This window comes from Pithys albifrons, chromosome 15, assembly GCF_047495875.1.
Source record: "Pithys albifrons albifrons isolate INPA30051 chromosome 15, PitAlb_v1, whole genome shotgun sequence".
In the NCBI taxonomy this organism is placed as follows: domain Eukaryota; kingdom Metazoa; phylum Chordata; class Aves; order Passeriformes; family Thamnophilidae; genus Pithys; species Pithys albifrons.
The window spans coordinates 9,295,384-9,317,765 of NC_092472.1; the positions used below are offsets into that span (position 1 = coordinate 9,295,384).

At 55.2% G+C, this 22,382-nt stretch overlaps 1 protein-coding gene across 2 annotated transcripts in view; it reads right to left on the reverse strand.

Moving 5' to 3' along the window:
- PPARGC1B (PPARG coactivator 1 beta) overlaps positions 1 to 22,382 on the reverse strand; it is a 50,139-nt gene that overhangs the window by 14,968 nt on the left and 12,789 nt on the right. For both annotated transcript variants that reach the window (XM_071570211.1, XM_071570210.1), the window contains exon 2: positions 2,263 to 2,436. In XM_071570211.1, the coding sequence (XP_071426312.1) occupies positions 2,263 to 2,436 (174 nt within the window). The remainder of the gene's footprint in view (positions 1 to 2,262; positions 2,437 to 22,382) is intronic.

Below are 22,382 nucleotides of genomic sequence, written 5' to 3' on the forward strand. Positions count from 1 at the left end.
ACAGTTGTCTCCACCCCACCATCAGGCAAACATCAGCAGAAAAAGGATCTGTGATTAAAAGGCTCCTTGCCTAAATCCCCCCACTTTTGGCTGCAAGTGGCCACAGCACAGGCTGCTCCAGAAGGGATAGGAACCCAGGGAGGGGGCAGGAACAGCCCCCTGCCCTCCATAGGGCTGTGTAGGCCTGAGAGGGCATGGCTGGTTAATGTGCAGCTCTTCTGACAGGGGAGGCAGAGGAAACGTGATGAGCTGCGAGCTCAGCCCAGGTCTGCCCAGTGGACAGGAGGGTACAGCTCCTCAGGAGGGCACAGGGGAAGCTCAGCTCTGGTTGCACTGCTGACCAAATAGCACAGCTTTAGCCAGTAGCAGTATGAGTTTTGTTTTCACTAAGAGCCCCTAAAATGTAGGCACCTGGAGCTCAACAGGAGCTCTCAGCCCTCACACTTAAAGCTGGCTGCATCAGTGCTCTGCAAGGGACTCTGTTCACAGAACACAGCCTCCGAGAGCAAGATGGGCCTTGCATTACAGTTTCTCTGATCTATTTTTTGGGTGAACAGCATGATCTGAGGATGCTGATGGGAGACTTGTGAGTGTCTGGGGCTGTACTGGGACAGGCAGGATCAGGGGCTGCTCCTGCCTCCTCCCTTCACACCACCCTGACCTGACCCCTCAGGTCTCTCTTTCTGTCTGGGCTTCAGCTTGCCTGATGCACCTCCAGCCTTCCCAGTCCCACACAGCCCCATGAGTTCCCTTCCAGTCTGGCAATACACTGCAGAAGCCCAGAAGAGGATGGAGAAGCTGAGGAATGGCTGGAGTGAGTCAGGAGTTCCTTCTTTCTGGTCCTCCTCCATTACATTACTCTGAATGTAAACCATGTCCAACAAGAAGCAGGCTACCATCAGTGATAAAATTAGAACAGGGGTAAATTCAGGCTCGAAAGCAGGACTGTTGCCTGCACACACCCTTCTGTGTTTCCCTCATCTTGTTTGAAAATTAAATATCTTTTGTTCCTTGCCCTAACCTTGCTCGCAGTTACTATAGCAGGCTCCAGGGAAAGGCAGCAGGATGCTCCATTTTTGGCTCCATTTCTTTTCCTCCTGTTATTGGCACGAGAGCACTGTGCATACAAGTTCAGTGGGATACATTTCATCATACTCCACTGCTCCTAATGGGCCTTGTCTTTTGCATTTCTTTTCTGTTTATCTTTTCCCCAGGAAGTTCAGCGGAAAATATGCATCTCGTGATGAAGGTCCCTCAGCTGGACTGGACCCTTTTCAAGTACAGCATCAGCACAGCAAAAAAGCCAGAGGGTTGTTGTTATGGCCAGGTTAGAAAATATTGAGGCCTTTTGGGTTTTTTCCCCTTGTTTAAATATCAATCCTGCTCCCTCCCAAAATGTAACCCAGAGTTGGTGACTAGCTGGCACCAGTGGGTCACAACCTCTTTGTCTGAGGGGTAACGGCCTGGGTGCTACTCAGGAGGGCAGAGAAACTCCAGCCCTCAAGGACAGGCACATCTGGGGCATGGCATGAGCTCTGAAAAAGGTGAGTGGGCTTTGGGAAAGGTGAGAAAGGCAAAGTGCCTGATCCCACAGGCAGCTACTGCAGCTCCCTGTTCCCAACCTGCCTCCACTGTGCTCATAGCCCTGCCCTGGCACCACAGCTCCATGAGATGCTCAGTTCTTCTCCAGCGAGAGACAAGATCAGTGCTGAGGGTCATGGACCAGCCCTGCCTGTGCCCAGGAGCACACTCTGTCCCAGCACTGCTTTGCACCATGCAGTCCATGCTGGCACAGTGATGGATCCATCCCAGCACAAAGCCAAGGAGAGAAACCAGCTGCCTCTGCCAAAGGGAACCCAGCCCCAAACAGAGGGGGCTGCCAAAACTGAGAAGCCAGTGTGGGAGGGGCTGCTTTTTGCTCCTGAGAAAGGAATAATCCTGCCCCACACCACAGTGCTGAGACCCCCGCACTGCCGCCCTGGCACATCCTGCCTTTCTGGGAATCGAACAGGACGCACTGCACCCCGGCTGTAATTCCCTGTGAATAAAACATCACAGGAGGGCTGGCTCAGCAGCCTCCTCTGCTCCTCCACCTCCTCATTAGCCTTACTCCGCTTGCCCCATTTAGAGCCAGTGAACAAATTAATGGAGCACTAATCAGCTGGGGAGTAGATATTAATAGTTGTGTGTGTTCCCTCCTCCCTTCCTCCTTCTCCCTCTGCCTCCATCCTTGGGTGCCCTGTGCCAGGAGGATGGGGGTACCTGGAAGAGTTCGGAGTCATCAGTGCTGTACTGGCTGGAGTCTGTCTCCGAGTGCTCCCCACACCACTGCAGCTCGCTGAAGCAGCTGGCCGAGTCGAAGTCGCTGGCATCCAGCTGAGACAGATCGATCTCGGGGAAGTCGGAGTAGAGGTGCTCCTCACCAGACACCTCGTACTGCGCAGAGAAGAGAAGAGAGAGGGGGTGAGCCCACTGCTGTGCCAGGGAACAGGCAGCAATGGGCAGCAGCATCACCTTGCAGAGACAGCTGGTCCACCAGTGTGCTCCCACCCCCGCTCAGGCCTGTTTCTCAGACCCTCTTTCCACATGGCTCCAGGAGCAATTTCACAGCAGTGCAGAGCACGGTGAGCACCTCTTCACTGCACATCTAGCAAACTGTTTTGCACAGTCTGGCACTGGCATTGCTGGTTACTGAGAACACCTCTAAAACTTCCACCAAACACCCCTCTTGTGTCCCAGCTGTGGCACGGGTTGGAACAGCAGCATCAGCATTGGAAGAGCCTTGTCTCCCCCAGTGAGCAGATGCTCAGGGCACAGCACAGCCACTCAAACTGTGGCAAAGCACCTGCTGGTGCTGCTAGGGGCCATTCCCACGTTTGGTGCCCTAGGGGTGACATCTAGGTTATCCAGCTGCCCTGGGTATTGAGGCAAGAGACTTGGGTGCACAAGGGACAGCAATGCACAGGGCAAAGCTCTGGCGAGTGGCCTCACACCTGGTCCATACCCTGACCCTGCCACATGGCACTGAACCACTCAGGAACAGCCTCTCTGGGAAAGCTGCACATCCCAAGACACCACCAATGGAATCCAGACCCTACTCCTTGCAATTCAGAGGATGTGAAAACAGCATGGAAATGAATGATGTCCAGGTGCACGCAGGGTGATGTGAGCTCTAGGAACCCAGCTAAAAATCTTTGTTCAACCACAGAAAGGAGTTGGCACTTGCTCTGCTTCAGTCTGGCTTCCAGCCACTGCCCTCCCACAAAACCTCACAGCTACACCCAGCACCCTTGGGAGTGAGGGCTGGCACCGACACCCACTGCCTGTGCTGGCATTTGGACCATGCCTGGTTTTGTCCCAATGTCCAGGTTCAAATGTACAGGGGAAAAGGACTGGTGTGACTCTTGCTGGCATTGGCTGCTCAAGGGGAGTTTTCTGGCAGTGAGGGAAGCAAGTTTATTTACAGAGCAAATGGATTTTGGAGCAGGCAAACATCTGAGCATGTGAGCAAGGCTACAGGGGTAGGGGAACATGGGGGCTCCTCCTCCTGAAGCACCCTGGAAGGGTCTCCTCCTTCACTCAATGGGAAGTAAAAAGGATTTCAAACACAGCTGGAGGAATGGAAAATACAGCTTTTCTTTCTTTTCTTTCTTTCTTTCTTTCTTTCTTTCTTTCTTTCTTTCTTTCTTTCTTTCTTTCTTTCTTTCTTTCTTTCTTTCTTTCTTTCTTTCTTTCTTTCTTTCTTTCTTTCTTTCTTTCTTTCTTTCTTTCTTTCTTTCTTTCTTTCTTTCTTTCTTTCTTTCTTTCTTTCTCTTCTTACTTCTTTTTTCAAATTAGCATAATCTCGGATTATTGATTATGTTCCCTTAGGCTGAGGAGCCTGTCTGCTGTGTTTCCCATCATGTTTAGGACATTCCAAAGGACACTCGTGTGCACAAACTCACTCCCATTTTACATTTATCACCTGTTTTCCACCCTGAACAGTCCCAGGGGAGGTGAAAAACAGGGTGAGCACCTTGGAGGGCACAACAAGGGCAGGGGAGAGCATCTTCATGACCCGATGGTGAGCCAGTGCCATGTCATGGCAGCTGGGGCTGCAGGAAGCTCCTGATGCTGCCACAACCCAAGCTCTGCAGAGGCCTGAGAGATGCCCCACACTGGGGGATGCTCTTCTTCATCCTGTTGCTGGAGGGACATGGATCAGGCAGATTACACAAGCATGGTGCCACAAAAGTATATCAGGCACCCCTGAGTGGCTCTTTGATCTGACACTCCTCACTGGCCCCCTAAGGCTGGGGCTTTCCTAACCTGCCCTGCAAAAATCTTTGGTCCGCATTCTCATCACTGCCTGTTCTGGGGGACCTTTCCCCTTTTTCTCCTGGCCCCTTTGCTCAGGTGCAGCCTGGACTCCTCTGGGAACAGATGTCCTCTGGCCTTTCAGATCTGTCCCTTACCTGCTGTGGTTTGTCCCTGCCTTCCTGCCTCCTCTAGTGCCTGCTCCAGAAAAAATCTTGCGACAACTTTGGCTCCCCCTTCTCCCCAAATCTTCCCATGGGAACACAGGCAAAGTCTTTTATTTTTAGAAAAGTCATACATACATATATATATGTGTCTCTGTGTGTGCGTGTGTGCATTCAATTAAAAATAGCAGAGCAGTCAAATTCTCCTGCTCCTTTTGATATGCCACAAGGGAAAAGATCCTGGTGCTGAGATCACAAGGAGCAGCTGACACCAGTGCTCGGGATGTCTTTTGATCAACTCCACAGATGTGACATGTCCCCATTGGCAACAGGGCCGGGTAAAAATAAACTCTTGCAATCTAATGCTGCTGAGCTGCCCTCTCTGGGCACCCCAGTGGCAGGACTGCCCCGGCACTGCCACACCGTGGATGCTCCCAGGGTCCCAGCTAGAATAGGTCAGGAATGCCCCAAAACTCAGCTCTGCCTGCATTGAGCCCCTTTCTTTTCAAAAAATGTGAGGAGAGCCTTTGCTCAGCATGATCACCCACACGAGCACCTGGATGGGCAGCTCAGCTCCAGCCAGCCTGCTCTACCAGACAGGGTCACTTAACCAGCCCAGCCACCAAGGACCTGAGTCTCCAGAGGGAATCCATGACTGAGCTCAGAATCCATCACTCCAAGCACCACTAGCCCAGTACAGAGTGCTGAGAGCAGAGTCCCTCTGGGATGGTCACAGGGATGGGGGACTACCCAGCCTCCCGCCAAGGGTCAGGGGTGGCAGCAGCAGTAGGAAGGATGCCTGTGGGCACAGGACCTCATCTGCTCTGACTTTCCCTTTTCCCACCCTTTGCATTTCCTGCTGCCTTGGGAGAGGAGTGAACTTTTGTTCTAATTTTACTTGGGAGTTTGTAGGAAGATCAGCCATGGGTTCTTGGTGTGCAGCCAGCAAACACCCATGGAGACACGCTCAAAAATTCGGAGGCATCCTTCAGCCCAGACACCTGGTCTGTGTGTGCTGCAGCAAGGCTGTGACAAGCAAGCTGCCAGCAACTCATTGCAACATGTCTGATGAAGCCCTGCTCCAGGGAGGAGAGATGCCCTACACAGGTGCCCCCATGCCACACACCTCTGCCCTTTGAGGGATCAGGAGCCCAACCTTGGGCATCCCCTCCTGAAACAATGCCATGCAGGCAGCTGCCCCTGGCAACCAAAGCTGGAAGGTGGAGGACATTTGGGGAATGGCCTCCATTCAGAGACATCCTCCTCCGCTTTCCTTAAAGCACGAACCAGCTCTGACCTCAGCCCCAACAGAGACGCACTTGCAATTCTAGGACAGAGAGGCAGCTGATACTCGCTTGCATGTTGCACAGAGCTTCCCTCTGCAAGGCTTTGCTCAACAGAGCAGCAATGCTTTTATTCATCTATTGCTGAGCTTGGACAGTCCTGCCTACTGTGAGGGGTTTGTCACTTCAGTCGTGGGAGCAGGGACTCCCTACCCAGGGACCCTCATGCTGAGGGTTTTGTGCTCGTTTTGTGCCCCTGCTGAGGCTGTTGGACCTGGCAGCAGCCATGCAGTGGATGCCTGGGTCAACCAGGTGAGCAGGAGGGCTCTGTGCCCACCATGGCTGTGCCACCCCACTGGCAGCCCCCCATCTATGCCTGCCATGACAGAGCTGGCAGTAGTGAGAAAGCACAAGGGACATCTCCAAACTGGCTAACAAGGATGTCCAGAAGTGACTCTGACAACTCTCCTGTCCTGGGGAGCCTTGACTGCACCTAAATGCTTCCAAAGTCCCAGCGCAGCCTCTCCCTGAGCACTCTGGGTGAGGAGGGGCCTGTGCTACACCTGTGCTACACCTTTTCCTGGAAACCCCATGAGAGCAATTCAGTCTGAGAGCTTCTAAGTGTGTCTCCCTGGTCATCATCACTTTGTCTCCCCAGAGGGAATGAAGAGTTCCCAGCTGCTCTGACTCCCTATTCCTTTGCAAGGCCCCCAGTCTTTGTCCTTCCTGGGGCAGTGGTAAGACAAGGCAGGACAAGGAGTGGCAAAGATCACCTTCCTGATGGTGAGGATGGTCAATGTGGGTCTCTAGTGTTCCCAGCAGCTCTGGTACATGGGCAGTCAGTGGCTGGAGCCACATCCAAGGATGCCCTGTTGAGCATGGTTCAATGCTTGCTCCTGACGCTGTGGGGACAGCAGGTAGGGTATTTCCCTTTCAGTACCTTCTGCTGTTTTGGAGCAGTGTTAACTCTGTTGTAGAAGCATGCAAGGTCTTATCTCCCAGAGACATGAGGCTCCTCTCCAAGCCCAACTTTAATTCAAATATTGGATTAATGAGACAGTGTCAATTTGGGCTCCTCAAACTAAGCCCCCCGCAGTAAGCAGGACTGGGGAGGCTTGCTGGGGCTGGGCTGCTGACTCCTGGGGGCAGCCTATCCATGAGTCCACTGACAGCAGGAACCACAGCCCTGCTGCCAGACAATACCAACCTAAACCAGGGTAAGCATGAGAGCTCAGCACATTGTCTGCTGTGCTTAAGTGGCTCAGGGAGCTGGAGACAGGGCAATGACCGTGACAAAGAGACCTGGAGGTCCTCCTCTGTCACACTCTGACAACAGCACCAGTAGAAACTTCTCTTATCTGCAAAACTCCTGGGTCCAATCCCTTGAAGTCATGGCCAAGTATTTTGGAGTGAGCTCTGAGTGCACTGTGGTGGTACGCACACTGTACTCATGCTTAGTCAGGCTGCAAAAGTTTCAGCCTCTGAAGTCTGCCGGCGTGAAAGTGCTGCTGGCCACGGGCAGCACCTTCGCAGGATCCTAATCCTGCCTAAGCCTGGGAGGGCAGCTCTGCATTGCTGCCTGCAGATACAGCCCCAGGATGCTTTGCAATTGCCTTGTTACTCACGTACCATTTTGCTGTACAGAAAAAAGGAAGGAAAGTGGCAGCTCCTTGGAGGGGCCAAAGGAACAAGCCAGAGACAGGCAGCCCACCTCCTCCTGAGGAGCAAAGCAGTGACTCAGCCCTGCACGGAGCCTCCTCCCTCCCCACAGCCAAGTGCCTACCCAAAGCATTAAGGGATAAATATACATCCACATGTGCTGGAGACAGAGCCCCAAATTAGCCAGTAGCATTTAGGCTGGGACCCAAACAAGCAGAAGGTGAGAAATGCCAAGAACATGAATTGCAACTCCCGGCAGCCCTCCCTTGGCCCCACAGGCAGCATCGGATCCCAACGCCCACCTTCTCTGTCGGACAGGGAGTTTCTCCCTCCTCGCCCTCACCCGAGGCTTGACTCTAAAAAGGAAAGAAAATCCTTGGGCAGGGGTTTTGGAGAGAGCCGTCTGGGCTTATCAGGGAAATCCGTAATCACAGACTGCTTGAAATGCGGATTACACCATGCAGGGAGACAGGCACGGCGTGGCTGTTTCACTGCGATGAGCTCTCCCAGGGCAGTGCAGTGGTGGGCAGGGCTGCTCACCTCCTTAGCTGCTTCAGGCAGTGGGGAGCCCCACTTGGCAGTCAGGGATTGGTGTCTGTAGACCCCCAGCACCCTCCAGGGCTGCCCCAGCACTGAAGTGGGGAGGCACTGGGGGCATGACCCACACTGGGACAAAACAAACCCTATCCACCCCACGGGGCACCCTGCTGTCCCTGCAGCTGCCACCCATGGGACAGGGTCCCCGTGCAGTCAGGTCACTAGCACCCTGAGGGGGCAAAATTGAGTGCTGCCAGCCCCTCATCATCTCCAGGGATGCATCACCTCCATCCCAGCCCAGAGGGACCCACTGGGGCAGGCAGCTCCACTCCAGTATCAGGGAGGAAGGCAGAGGTGGGAATGGAAGGCAGAGCTATAAATAAGTGTAAATACAGCAAGGAGGCACCTGGCCAGAGCTGTGAAGGTCACCAGTGTGTGCCAGCAGATAAGCAACTCCCCTCCCCAGTGGCATTTGACAAAATGTCACTGTGAATGAGGGAGAGGTGGTGTCGGGTTGTGACTTGGCCCTGCTGCCCCTTGACACCCACTGATATTTATAGCCAGAGAGCCCCAAAGTGAAGGGTGAGTGGTTCCTCCTTGGGAGGCAATGGAGGTGAGGGGACCCTGCCTGCAAACCCACCTACTGACATGGCAGAGGGGGGCACAGGCAGGGCACAGGCAGGGCTGGCAGCAGCAGACTGCTCCCTCATCCTGCTCCCCAAGTCTGGGGGCAAATGCACACAGCAATCTCCCAGGCACCCAGGCTGCACAGAGGCATGTGACACCTCACTGTCCTGCCAGGAGCAGGGCATTTTGCCCTCTGTACTCTGTTAATTTTTAATTATTTTTTTTTAAATTTCTACTAATCCATTTTAACGATTCAGCCCAGCCAGCAAGAGGCAAAACCAGCTACCACATTTAAAGTTTGGGCAAAGCAAATAGAAGCTTGATCCTTTCTTCCACTGGAACCACTCAAAAACAACTTCTGCTTGTCCACACTGGTGCAGAGTGTGGGAGCCGCTGTGGCGGTGATGGGCCCCACGCTGAACACGCTGTGCCAACACAGGTTGGACTCAAAGGTTGGACTCAAGGTTGGAGTCAGTGATCTTAGAGGCCTTTTCCAATATAAATCATTCTGTGGTTCTGTGGCATGCATGGAGCAGCCGCCCTCCCAACACGGCCCACGACGTGCCAAGCGAGCACAGGAGGTGCACTGGGCACCCGGCCCCAGGCACCAGCAGGACGGGGGCCGCTCAGTGCCAGGTTCTGAGCCACAGTCTCAGCCTGAACATGGACTCACTTGCTGACTTTTGTCTTACATTAGAAGGGTGTAATTAAGATCAATCATGAGATGCCAGTAATAGGAAATATTAAACATTAACTGCAAACAATAAACATGAACTTGCCAGGATATCTTTGATATGGAGGAAAGATGGAAGAAATTGCACTAAACTGTCCCTGACTCACAGGATAGAAAAAAAGGAGCCTGAGATACTGGTAATAATACCCTGGATAAACAACATTTTGCTGGAACACTTTAAACAAAGGTGTGTCAGGCTTAGGAAGAAGGGCAGTAGCAAAGTATATCCCGGGTTACAGAGCTGCAAGCTCACACTGTACTCAGCAGCCGTTTATTTGGGCTCTAAACTACAGAGTCCACTTTCTTTCTGCCTGAGCTCCAGGACAGACCAGTCCAGGGCTGCAGGACCCACCAGTGCCACAGGAGAGCCAGGGAGACCGCACAGCCCCTGCACAGAGCCCAGAGCACCCCCCAAATCCAGCACCCTCACACTGCCAGGCACAGGCAAGGGCATGTGGTTGTTGTGCCCCATGCAAGAAGCAGACACAGCAGGGAACAGGCTGTTCCCAAAGAGCCACGGTCCTCTCTCAACACAACCTAATGGAAACAGCCCCATGCCAGAGGCCGCTGCTGCTGTGTCCTGGGATAGTCTGCCAGGCAGAGGGCTGTCCAGGCAGTGCCAGCACACCTGGGCACACACAGCACACTGATAACTGTGTCTCCCCACGTGTGACAGCTTTATCCTGCACCCTTCCAGCCAAAACAGCAGCACCCCATGCCAACCCTGCCAGCAGCCAACCTGGCAAACCGCATCCACCCCCTGCTGATCCTGGCTCCACCACATATGCATTGCCAGTGGCTGCTGCTAGCCTTGCCCCTGTCCCTGACAGCAGCCAGCAAAACACAGTGGGAACTGAAATGTCCCATCAGTGCAATGGAATGCAACACTCTGGCACTGGGGAGAGAGGCAGGGGCAGAAGCAAGCAGGGGTTACGCCTTGCAGCCGCCTTTCTCCAGGGAGGCAGCCAGCCTGTGAGGGGCAAGGACAAACCAAGAGGTGGCACAAGCACCGTAACCTTGAGAGGCTCCGCACACATGCCCAGTAGGACAGGGAGTGGCGGGGACTGCAGCTGAGGCCAGTGGGGTTGTGGGACCCTGAAACTCTTGGGATTGCTTCCACTCACAGATTCACAGCTGGACATGATAGGAAATTCTGTGGCTCCATGAGACAAGCTAGGGACCCCTATGTGCAGGGGTACCCCAAGCTCCAGCCAGGCTGGCAGCATGGTGGGCCAGGCTGCACCATGGGAGGGAACAAGTGCCTGACTCACCAAGGAGCTGACTGTTAGCCATCTCTGCTGGTCACAAAAATTCCCCATGATGGCAACTCCCTCTTTTGAAAGGAAAACATGAGGGGGAGATTATTTTCAGACCTTCCTCTTCTGATGTCCCTGCAGCCAGCAGCCACATGATTGCTGTGGGCTCAGGGATGCCAGCGAGAACCCTCCTCCAGGACCAGAGGAGGAGCAGCCCTATCCCTGCCCTGCTCCAGCCACCGGCCCCTTTGGAGGTTTGGTTCCTAGCTTACAGGCTGATGGGGCTCCACGAGGACCTTTCTGTCCAGAGGACATTGCAAATATCCTCTCATGGCACAGCTCATGGCAGCTAATACCAGCTCAGCTCCATGGGCACTGTTCACCCTGTCAATGACAGCTCTTCACCCCTCTCAGCTGGTTGCAAGAGCAAATTCCTGCTGGGGGCAGCACCTGTCCCTCCAGCTCCCCACACCACGAGTGAGGTCAGACCTGCAGCAGCATACAGAGGAAGGCAGAGCCATTGCCCACAGGGTGTGTGGTAGACCTCACCATGTCATGCCACACTCTGTCCAGCTCTGGCTGTACCATCGAGCCCAGCCACAGCCATGCTTCCTACCCACAGCCACAACTTTGGGATGTTCCCTTGTGGTGTGCTCAGAAAGCTCACCTTGGCTTTCCAGGAGCCACAGCTGCAGGCTGTAGTCCTGGGAATCCCAGAACTACTCCCAGGCACTGGCAGAGTCCATGTGGGGAAGCCAGGAGGCTTTTGGGACCCGTGGGCCAGCAGCAGGGAGTGAGCAACTGGAGGGGCAGCATCTTGGCTGGGCTGGAGCCACTCACTCTGTGGTGTCACCACTTCTGGGGCTGCTGACTGGAGGCTGCTAAATAACAGGGGAAGGGGAACTGTCAGCACTGACATACCCTTCTCCCTGACTTGGGACAAGGCACACAGGACTCTGCGGGTGGCTGTGGCTCGGCAGACAGCCTGGCGAGAGCTGTAATTCCCTGCACATTCTGGCACTCGGTGTCATCCACGGCTGTGAAATGGGAGCTGAGGTTAAAGCCAGCCCATGTCCTGCCTGAATCCTGTCCCTTTACATACACATCTGACAAGCAGGTGGAAAGAACCTGCTGCCTGCCAGACACTCCAGCCCAGTGTCATCCCCCTGACAGGTCACAGGCGCCTTTTCAGACCTTGCTGATGCTCTTGTGAGAAAGGAGGGACTGCCTGGGCACCCTGCACCCTGTCAGGAGCACTTCTGGTCCCTTTTGCCAGGGAGGTAGCAGCAGGGGCAGGAGGAAAGCGTGCTCCTGCCTGCCTTCCTGCCTGCAGGTCTGGTCCAAAGCTCAGAGAGGTGTTGAGGCCTTCCCTGCCATGGAAGGCAGCGCAGTCCCCTGCACTGTTCAGAGCTGCCCCTGCCACCAGCAGCAAAGCAGCCTCTTAGCGCTAATCAGGACGAGGCAGGAGACAGGAAAGGTTCAAGCTGGGGTTAAGAAGGCGCAAGGAGGATCTTCCCACATTAGCTTGACCTCCCAGCAGGTCCAGCCCCGACGCTCTGTCACCACAGGCACGCTCCAGTGACATGCCGTGCCCTGCTGGGGGTCAAGGCACCACCACCAAACCCAGCTCACTGTGATCCTCCATGGACCCTTTACCCTGCCAGGTATGGTCTGCACTGGCCCTCCTGCTGGGGGGGCCTGTGGGACCCCACACCGTGCCCAGCTCCCACACGAAAAGTTTTCAGCTGGAGGTGTGAGGTCTCAAAGGCTGAAAACCACTGTGAAAAGGGCAAAACCACTTGGGTTTGTCCATACCCTCCCAGCCAGCTTGTCCATGCTTGCCCAGGCACATATCCCAATGGGGGTGGAAGCACCAGCCTTGCCAAGTGGGTGCTGTCAGCTGCCCCTTGCTGCATCAATCCACTGCTGCAGGGAACAGGCAGCACTGCCTGTTCCAGCTCCTGCCCGCTGCCCTGCACAAGGCCTGGCACCCCATGGCATGGCCATGCTGCCTGCTCTCACTGCTCTCTATCACCTGGACTCCCTGTGAAGGGAGCAAGAGGTGGGTCCCCCCACCCCTTCCCCTGAATCAGGGGCTCCCTCTTCTCCCTGCTCCTGCTGCACCCAGTTAAATTATTGCCTGTTTTATGCACAGTGCAAGGAGGTGTCCTGGCCAGAAGAGACCTGTCACCACCTGGTGTGGTCACCTCATGCCTCTTCTCCAGCACGACTATGCCGAAAAAGCTGATGAGGAAGGGGAATGCTGACAGATGGGCATTTTCCAGGTGGGCACCAGCAGTGCTTGGATGTCACTAGTATGATCTGATTTGCAGTATTGATACCATTCCAATTCTGTGGGAAAACCGAGACAAGGGAGGGTGAGACAAGAGCAGGTCACAGCAGGTCCATGACCACGGGCTGTGTACATGCTCACATGGATGGATGGTGGAGGTGTGATCCCCAAGCAACACCTCTGGGCTGGCTGGTCCAGCACCCTGATGCCTGCTGTGCTTCCACTGGCACAACCTGTTTGGCCTGGGGATTTCCTGGTGCTGCACCAGCTGACAAGGTTTTACTGTGTATGGGTCTGCATCGAAGCACTGAGGGATGTCCCAGCCAGGCCACCTCCCTCAGGGACCCAGCACTCTCCCTGGTTTTGGCTCAGCAGGAAGCATTTCTGGGAGCTGCAGCCTGGAGCTGGTGCTGCCAACCCACTTTCCCTGGTCTTCCAGCTCTGCAAACAACTGACTCACCCTGGAAAGAAACCGCTCCAAGATCTTCAGATAGAAAAATCCCTACGAGGGCAAAAGGCTCCTTCAGGAGCACATGTAAACCCACATACACAAAGCTTTGTACTATTTCAAATTCTCACCTGCTGGGGACCACACCTTTCCCCTCCTCAAAACTCCAGCCGACAGGCTCCAACAGGGCATGAGAGGAGGGGTCGGGCCACTCCCTGCTGCAGCATCTGAGAGCTGGGGCCCCTCTCCTCCTCCCAAACCAGTTGGGGTGAAATCTACAAACATGACTTCTTACACTTAGGTCAGAGTCTTTTACCCACTCCCTGTTCTGTGCTGGCTTCCTCATGACCCTGCTCTGAGCTTGTCTGCTCCCAAGCCCCTACTCCTGATCCTAGCTAATCCAGGGATCAGATACAGCCAGAGATCCTGGAGCAGGCTGGTCTGAAATCCAGACCTGAAATCTGGACCTCACAGCCTAGTGCCTGAGAACTGGCTGCCTCCAGGTTGGCAGCATCAGAGCTGGGGGTTCCCTCTGGTATGTGGAAAAGCCGCCTCTGCCCTGGCAGTGCCATATCCCAGATGGCCCAAATCCCTGTGTAAGGCTGGTGGGGGTTCAGGCTCCTGCTTGGTGTGCCACCTTCATACACATTGCACGGCCCCAGTGCCTGGCAGCAGCTTCCCAGTCATGTCGGCAGCTCCAGTTACCAGGGCCAACACCACCCTCTGCACCTTGCTTTTATCCATCCACCTCCCCTTCATGGAGGCCATCCGTCTCTCTCAGCTGCCTCCACCTCCCATGTCAGGGGCTGCCATGTGGGAGTGTGGCCAGGTGTCCTTGGGCAAAGGCTCCAATGTCACCTTGGCAGGGGTCTGGCAGGGAGGCAGGGCAGCATTGCACTGTCAGGGGACTGGCAGGGATCCTGCTGGGCCACAAAGGCTGAGCCCACTGCTGGATGCAAACAGCCAGCCCCACACCTCCCAGCCCCTGGCAGCACAGAGGACATGGAGGGCACAATGGGCACGTCACCACAGCAAGCAGCCCCCTCGGTGTCTCCATCGAATGCCATACCCAGCCTTGGTGAGCAGGTGGAGCTGTGTGTACCCAGACCCAGCTGAGCCATGCTTGCTTATGCAAACCACAACATGAGCTGTTTCAACTACTTGGACTGCCGCCTGCTAGTCAGGTGCCTTTCTCCTCCTCCTCCTCCCGAAACGGCTGCCAGTCCCCTGTGGGCAGCTGCCCAGGCTCCTGCGGGTGCCTCTGTCCCCACGCTGAACATGCCACACCTGCTGTGAACAAGGGGCTCTCCCTCCCTGGGGTGCCCCAAGGGGTGGGGGCAGGCAGGGGCTCTCCCCAGCACAGTGTGCTGTTATCCCCCAGCTCAGCTGTGAACCAGCCCTGTCAGTGGGTTTCACAGTCCTTGAGGTGTCCTCAAGTGTCCTGGTGCCACAGGCGGTCAGGGGGAATGTCGTCCATGAGCAGCTTGTGCCCATGTGACAGCCATCACAGAATCCTAGAATGGTTTGGGTTGGAAAGGACCATAAAGATCACCTTGTTCCAACCCCTCTGCTGCGGGCAGAGACACCATCCACTAAATCAGGTCGCTTCAACCTGGCCTTAAACACTTCCACGTATGGGGCAGCCACAACTTCCGTTGTGCTTGGCTGGGAGCAGGGAAGATCTACAGTGCAGAAATGGGGATGGGGCTATTTGCCCCATTGCTGATGAGTTTTGCTCAGCACCGTGGCCCCATTGGCATTTCCCACCCTCTCTGCATCCTTGGGGGAGCACAGGAACCCAAGTAAAATACTTCCTGTGACCAGTTGTAATCAAAATTTGGAGGATGTGGGAAAAAACAGTTACAGTGCTGTGAGCCACAAAGGAGGGCTCTGGCAGAGATAGTCACCATGTCCGTCACCAGCTGGCTCTGCCACACTCACACCTCATGGCAATGGCTCAGAGTTTTGCTTTACCTGGAGAAACTCCCCAGGCTAGGAGGGGAGAGGAGCCAGCAGTGGACAGCATCTGTTCCAAACAGCCTCTGACATTGCAAAACAAGGGGAAAAACCCAGATCCAAGCACCAGGAATCTTCATGCAAATTTCGTCCTTCCCAAGCCAGTACCAGCCTCACATTCTGGAATGTCAGGAAACCTGCAGCTTGGCTCTGCACAGGGCTCTTCAGCCTTTGCACAACACTCTGGCCTCTCCTTAAATTTCAACATGGATTGCAGGGAACTTCATATGCCACCAATTGAGTCAGCGGATGCCTGGCAGACCTGGCTCCATCAGGGAAATATTCCCTCACCACCCCCAGCTGCTCCCAGCAACCACAGTGGCACAGCCAGGGCAGCTGGGCTGCCATGGAGGTGCAGGCATCAGATGGATCAGTAGCTCTGTGGGACGAGACCTGTGGCTGTGCTGACAGGCAGGATGAAGTGGGATGAAGCCAGCTGCGCGCCTGCACCAGGACTGTGGGGCTTCTGCCATGGTTGGTGTCCAACCCAGGGAGCCCCGGTGGGAATGCAGAGAGGGAGAAGCTCTGCTAAGCCAGCCTTTGTACCAGTCCTTGGGAAAGGGACAGGAATCAGCCAGTCCAGCACATGGAGAAGAGGCACCATCCTGGATGCACCCACAGCAGTACCAGGGGTGGCACAAGGCATGGGGTGGCACAAGGGATGGCTCTATCCCTGTTTCTTTACTACAAACTTCTGTGCAACAAAATAAGGCCTTTGCCAAATGAAATGGGCCCCAAGCCAGCTCTTTCCAAGGCTTCCTGGGATGCTCCGCTCTATCATCCCTCTATCATCTCAAGCAGTTATTGGTTATTCTGCTTGGGATGCTTTTCCAGCTGGTGATGGATGTCTTTGATGAGCTTTTCTGCAAAGGTAGCATCAAGCTGGAGGAGCAGGAAACCCTGCCTGTGGTGAATGGTAAAACCCGCTGGCAACACTGTGACGCTATTCCAGACGCTGTGCCTAAATATAGACTCCTCATTTATTATCCTGCAGCTGCTGGATTTGGTGTGAGGAGCAGAGGGGCTACACTGATGCTCTCCTTGCTTGTGGCTGTGGACTGCCTGGACACATCCAGAGGCTCATACTGGTCCAAACAGGGTGCAAAGCATGAAATAAACCATGAGCTTTCTCTCTGTGTGTCTCCTGAGAAATGGGGCTGGTGAAATGCTGGGAGTCCAAATCTCCCACTCTGCATCCCAGAGGGGTTTAGAGATGTGCAGCCATGAGCAGGTCCTGCCTGTGTGGGAAGGGATTCCCCCTACTCTTGGTGTCAGGAGGGGCAGCACCCAGGCCTCCTGAAAAAGGACACCTGGCTTTCCTGTGGCTTCCCTGCCAGAACGTTTCCTCATCCAAACCAGCCAGTTCTTAATCTGGCTGCACTTACTGTCTCCCTGGCACTACAGGCCAAGGGATCATTTCTGCCAAGCACTTGGATCACACTAGGATTTATCCCTCTATTGCACATCCCAGAGGGAAGGAGATATACCCCAAAATTTGCTCGGGACCTGCAGCCTCTGTGACCCCTTGCCAAGATTTTCCTGAGAGACCCTGTTCACAGACAGGAAATGAGGTGCCAGGGGAAAAGTTGATGCTCAGGGCAGGGCAGGCAGGAGAGGGTGGAGATGGCATTCTGCATTCCTGGGAATGCACAAAACCCTGTCAGGCTCAGCTCTGGGCTATGGTGTGAAGGTGGCTGCCAAGAGGCCAAGGCACGGGCAGGAGCAAATGGGGTGAAGCTGTCAAAGCTGTCCTGGAAGATGCAGGGCTGGCATCATTGCCTACAAGACTCCTGTCCAGGCACAGCAAGCTCCCAGGCCCTTTCTAGCTGCTCTCCAGTGGGAATATTGGTGCAGGGGCCTGTGTGAGAGGCAGGAGGGGCAGGGAGCCATGCTACTGTGGGTGCCATCAACCCCCAGGCCATGTGCTTGCTGCCTCCATCACCACATCTTAGAAAAAAGGGTAAAAAAGAAGGATGCACTGCAGGCCAGCCAGCCTGGGCCACAGTGCTGCTGGCTGCTCACAGCAGCCCTCCCCCCACTCTTGGCACTGAGTGCCTTTGAGACAGCGCCAGGAGGGATGGGAACTCCAGGCATCCTGCCTCCTGCTGCCGGGGCTCTCGGCCGGCTGGTTCACACTGGGACACCTGCTCCCTGGGTGGCCAGGACGTCCTGCTGCCACCACTGCCAGTCACCCTGCCTCACTACCACAACACTGGCTGAAGGACACAGCTCTCCAGTCCATTAGCCTTTCCCCTCCAGCCACCACACCAAGTGGGAGGCTGGGAAGCAGCAGGAGAAGAGGGGTTAAGGCATTAATCATCCCTGCTGGAGAGCAACTGGACTCATGGCACCCACAGGAGCACCAGTCCTACACCCCACACACCCTGGTACTGGGACCACTCAAGGGTCTTGCAAGCTGTGGGGATCTGTTGGGGTCTGCCTCATCCTGCCAGCAGCTAAGTCAGCAGCAAATACTCCTTGGGGAGAATGGGATCAAGTGGTGGGAGCAGAAAAGCCAGCTGTGGTGCCTGCTGTGCCTGTGCCACCCACTGCTCAGGTGGGGACTGGGAACCTGCCAGGCTTGCCCAGCACTGCAGCTGCACACCCACCCACCAAACACCCACCCTCACACATCCTCCCACCACACTCCCACCCATTACTGGCACAGGCAGGTTGCAATCCTGACACCCTAAGCATCCCCCAGGTAGGGGCAGAGGCGACTGTCCCTGCTCTGAGCACCTCAGCCACTGGCTGGAAGCTAAGCTCGGCAGCTGCAGAAGCAGCTCAATGTCCATAGGCACAAGGGATCCCATACACCAGGCTGGTGTCCCCGTATAGGCACAGGCAGGAGAAGATACAAGGCTCACTGCAGAGCAGCTGAAAAAGCCACCCGCTGACTGACAAGTCCTTGGCCCCCACGGGAGTGTCTGTGGGGGCTGCAGTGAGGTTGTTTCTGCCAGTGGCCCACAGGGACTCTCAGCAGCACAGCAAGATGAGAGCACATGTAAGACCTCCCTGTGCCTTTGGGGCCAGCTCTCCCTTCTCTTCTCATTCTCTTTCCAGGAACTATACTATGCACAAAGACTTACAGCAACCCAAAAATCTCCACATGTGATCTCCTCCCTGTGCTAACATTTGCTGAAGCAGCAGAGGGGGGCCTCAGGCATGCCCTGCTTCTGCCTCCCCCCTCAGCCCTCGAGGCCTTTCCCCTGCTTTCCCCCAGTTCACAAGGGGCACAAACTCTTGGGCAGTAGGTGGTATTTGGGTAACAGGCCACAGAGCATTGGGGATGCAGAGCTGGAAGCATGTGCTGCTGCTGTCCTGACAGACAGACAGCTGTGCCTGTGGCTGACCATCCGTCTGGACAGCGCATGCTCCAGCAACTCTCCCACGGCCGCCAGCAACACCCCCGGGACCCCCGAGGCCAGATGTGAGGGGTGGTAGATGGGGGAAGAGCTCAGTGGGGAGCAGAGCCTGCCTGCCTGCAGTTCTGCTCTCCCTGCCTGCAGTTCTGCCCTCCCTGCCTTCCGCTCTTGGTCTTGGGGACTTCCTTCCTACTGCTTTTTCCCCATTCCAGGACCACAGATCATTTGGGATGGTGACACATACCAGGTGAGGCTTTGCTGCTGTCCTTCTGGAAGGAGACCTGTGCCCATCCTTGATGGGACACTTTGCACCATCTCCTTCACTCCTCTGCCTCCCTCCTCACCCTTCTCTGGCTACAGACTGTGACCCTCTCCCACCTTTCCCACAGGAGGATTTTCCTGGCGCCCGCCAAGGGATTTGCAGGTATAAAGGGCTCACTAAGTGCAAACGGTGCCCAGGAGCCGGCTGGCATCCATCTTGGCAGACACCCACTGCTGTCCTGGAAAAACCTCTGCAAAAATCTCACCCTGTGACTGCTGGCCCCAGCTCTGGGCAGCCCCTCGCCCTGGCCATCACCCCTCGCCGGGGGCACAGGTCTCGTGGGAGGGAGGCAGTGCCTGGACAGCCAGCAGAGGGGACATCCAAAGAAGGAAAGGATTTGGACGGATGGAGGAGCCGGCTGGGCTCCCTGGCCAGCCAGCCCATACTGTAAAAGGAGTGGGAACAGGGACTGCACAGCTCCAGCTCCAGCGGTTTTAAGATGGCTGAGAAGCTGAGATGAGAAGGAGGAGGAGGAGGAGGAGGAGGAGGAGGAGGAGGAGGAGGAAAAGGAGGAGAAGGAGGAGGAGGAGGAGGAGGAGGAGGAGGAGGAGGAGGAGGAGGAGGAGGAGGAGGAGGAGGAGGACATTAACCCTCCTGGCACTGTGCTGCAGCCAGGAGCACTGAGGGGAGGATGAATGGCAGATTTCCTGAGACTGCTTAACAGCAGATGGACTGGGATCCCCCCAGCTCCCACCCAAAAAAGTGCAACTGATGATGCTTTCAAGGCCTGGCAGTGCTGAGCTGGGAGATGCTGTCCACAGACAGGCCATGGGGACAAGGAGGAGAAGGAGGAAGAGGAAGAGGGGGAAGAGGCACATGGCAGATGCCTGTATGAGGGAGGTGACCCCCATGGGTGCAGGACACTCAGTAGGACCTCTACGACCCCTTGACCATGAATGGTGCCCTTCCACACATGCTGGAAAAGTGCAACCCTGGTGCCACCCCTCTGGGCACATGCATTGCCAACACTCAGAGGGAGCAGCAGGGCTGAGCAACTGCTCAGTTTCCCTTCTCTTGTCCCTATGGACATGCACGCGATTATTCACGTTTTTCCTGCTTAATGTTTTCCTTTAAAAACACTGGACTTGGCCTTCCTGGTGCTTTTCTCCAGTATTCATCAGAGCTGCAGGAACCCAGACGCAGTGTCTGGAGGAGCAAAGGTATTGGGCACTTAACAGCAACTTCCCTTCTCCAAAATTTTAATTGGTCATTGACGTCAAGTAATTATTGAGCATTATTAATTAAGAAAGCATTTAAGAGCCTAGCTTTTGTTGAGGTTTTGCCATTACAATTAGTTTATCAGCCAACAGGAGAAACATCAGCCTTTGCAGTCACTTGGAGTGCAGCAAAGTGCCCATAATTAATTTCCCTTTCCGCAGCAAATGTTTTGCTCTGACCTGCCTTGGGGACTCGCCTTTCTCCAGGTGTGCTAACCACAACAGCTCTGGAAACACCCAGCCACAGAGACCTCAAGAGGCCATCAGATGGGAACACTATGTCCCCTCTAGCCTGTTACAGGCAACTATGCATGGACAGTGGCTCTTTTCGGGAAGGCATCCTGGCCAGATGCCCTGGTCCTGGGGAGGAAGCTGCAGGGTTAGCAGGGTTGAGCCCTGTGGTCACTCCAGGGCCACCCTGCCTTCCTAAGAGATTTTCATTTAATCTCCTTCTTGCCCCAGGGAAGCTGCTGGCTCTCAGGTGTTTGGCACTGAGGTGAATTCTTCTGGCAGCCAACACTTTCCAAGAGTTCACCCAAACCCCTCATACACCAGCAGCACCCACCAAGACAGCAACAGGAAGCTGGAAGGGTGAGCTTGGGCTAGGGGAGTGCTGACATCTGGATAGCCCCACCAGTAACAGGAGGAGCAGGAAAAACTCATGAGATGCCTCTTGGATTGGGTCTTGAGTGCTACCTGATCCTGCTTCAGCTCAGGCACAGACAGGCAAGCCTCAGGCTGGTCCTTCCAGCAGCAATTCCTGTCTCTCCATCTCTGCTGGGGCACCAGCAGCTCCTCTTTCCCTGCAGGAGCCAGGGTGCTGGTGGATGGGGGAGGATGGGAGGGGTGATAAGGGGCAGGCAGGCTACAGACCCTGCACCCCCAGAATGGCAAGCAGCACAGCCCAGTCCCTGCACAGAGCAAGTGATGCAGGATGCAGCCCAGCTCTATGCTCCTAGATGGATGCTGGTGTATCCCCTCACAGCACCCCCAAGTGCAGCACCAGGAGGGGCCGGGAGCACCCGCTCAGCAAGTGGGTCAACTATATATAAACAGCCCCAGCAGTGCTGGTACCAGGCACCTTCCTGTCTTGCATCATTGCCACCCTAAAAACCATGGCCTGGGGTCAAGGGCTCTGGCAGTCGTGAAGTGCTGCCACATCACCAGAGACTCTGCTGAATCTGCTCCTTCATAGCCATCACCCTGGGGCTCACACCCTTTGGCCTGCTCACCCAGGGCAGCCACCAAAGACAGGGGGGACCACATGGGACCTATGACAACCAGACAGGGGGACCAGGTGTGACCGGTGCCTGCTGGATGATGTTCCCGGGACACCACGGCTGCAAGCTGGGTACAGACTCCTCCACACAGGGCAGGCCCCCAGGAGGGAGATTTCTGCTTCCATTTACCAAAACCAGCCGGATCAGCTCCCAGGCACTAAGGCAATGAGCTCAAACCCCCTCATTAAGGCTGGGCAGACACCTCCTGGCCCGAGGCACACAGACATGCCTGCAGCGTGCACCCACAAGTTCGGCTCACAGTGTGATGTTGAGCAGCCCCACTGCTGCATATCACTGGATAAGGATGTGTAGGAAGATTATGCAGCAGGATTGTTCAAGTCTCAGTATCCCCAGTTTGTTGAACCCCAAAGGCAGATGCCATTCCCACTGCTGCAGTTTGTGGGTGCAGTAAATCTTCTGCTAGAGCCCAGGAGTTTGGTTTGGGGTGCTTTGGGCTGCTGGTCCCTTCACAGTCTTATTGGCACCACACAGGAGAAGAGCAATGGTGTTGGTGTTCATCCTGCACCTCACACACAGTCGGGAAAGCCCTTTGCAGCCTGCAGGTCTTCAGTTGTCTACAGTTGAACATCACCCAGCCTGGAGCGTTGGTTATTAGGGAAAAACACTTTAATGAGGCAGCTCATTAAAGGCAGGAACAGATTAACCCAGGAACTTGAGGAACTGAGTGACTGCTGAGCTCAAGAATAGAAGAAATAGACCTTTCCCTGGCAGCAGTGGGAGATGATGCCTCAAAGCAGTGGGCTGAGCCCATGAATCCTCAAAGCTCTTTCAAAGCCCTGCACCCTCCCAGGAGCTGTGGGAGCTCTGGAGATGAAAGATGCTGGGAAGGGTGGACCATAGCTTGAAACCTATGAAAACACCCACT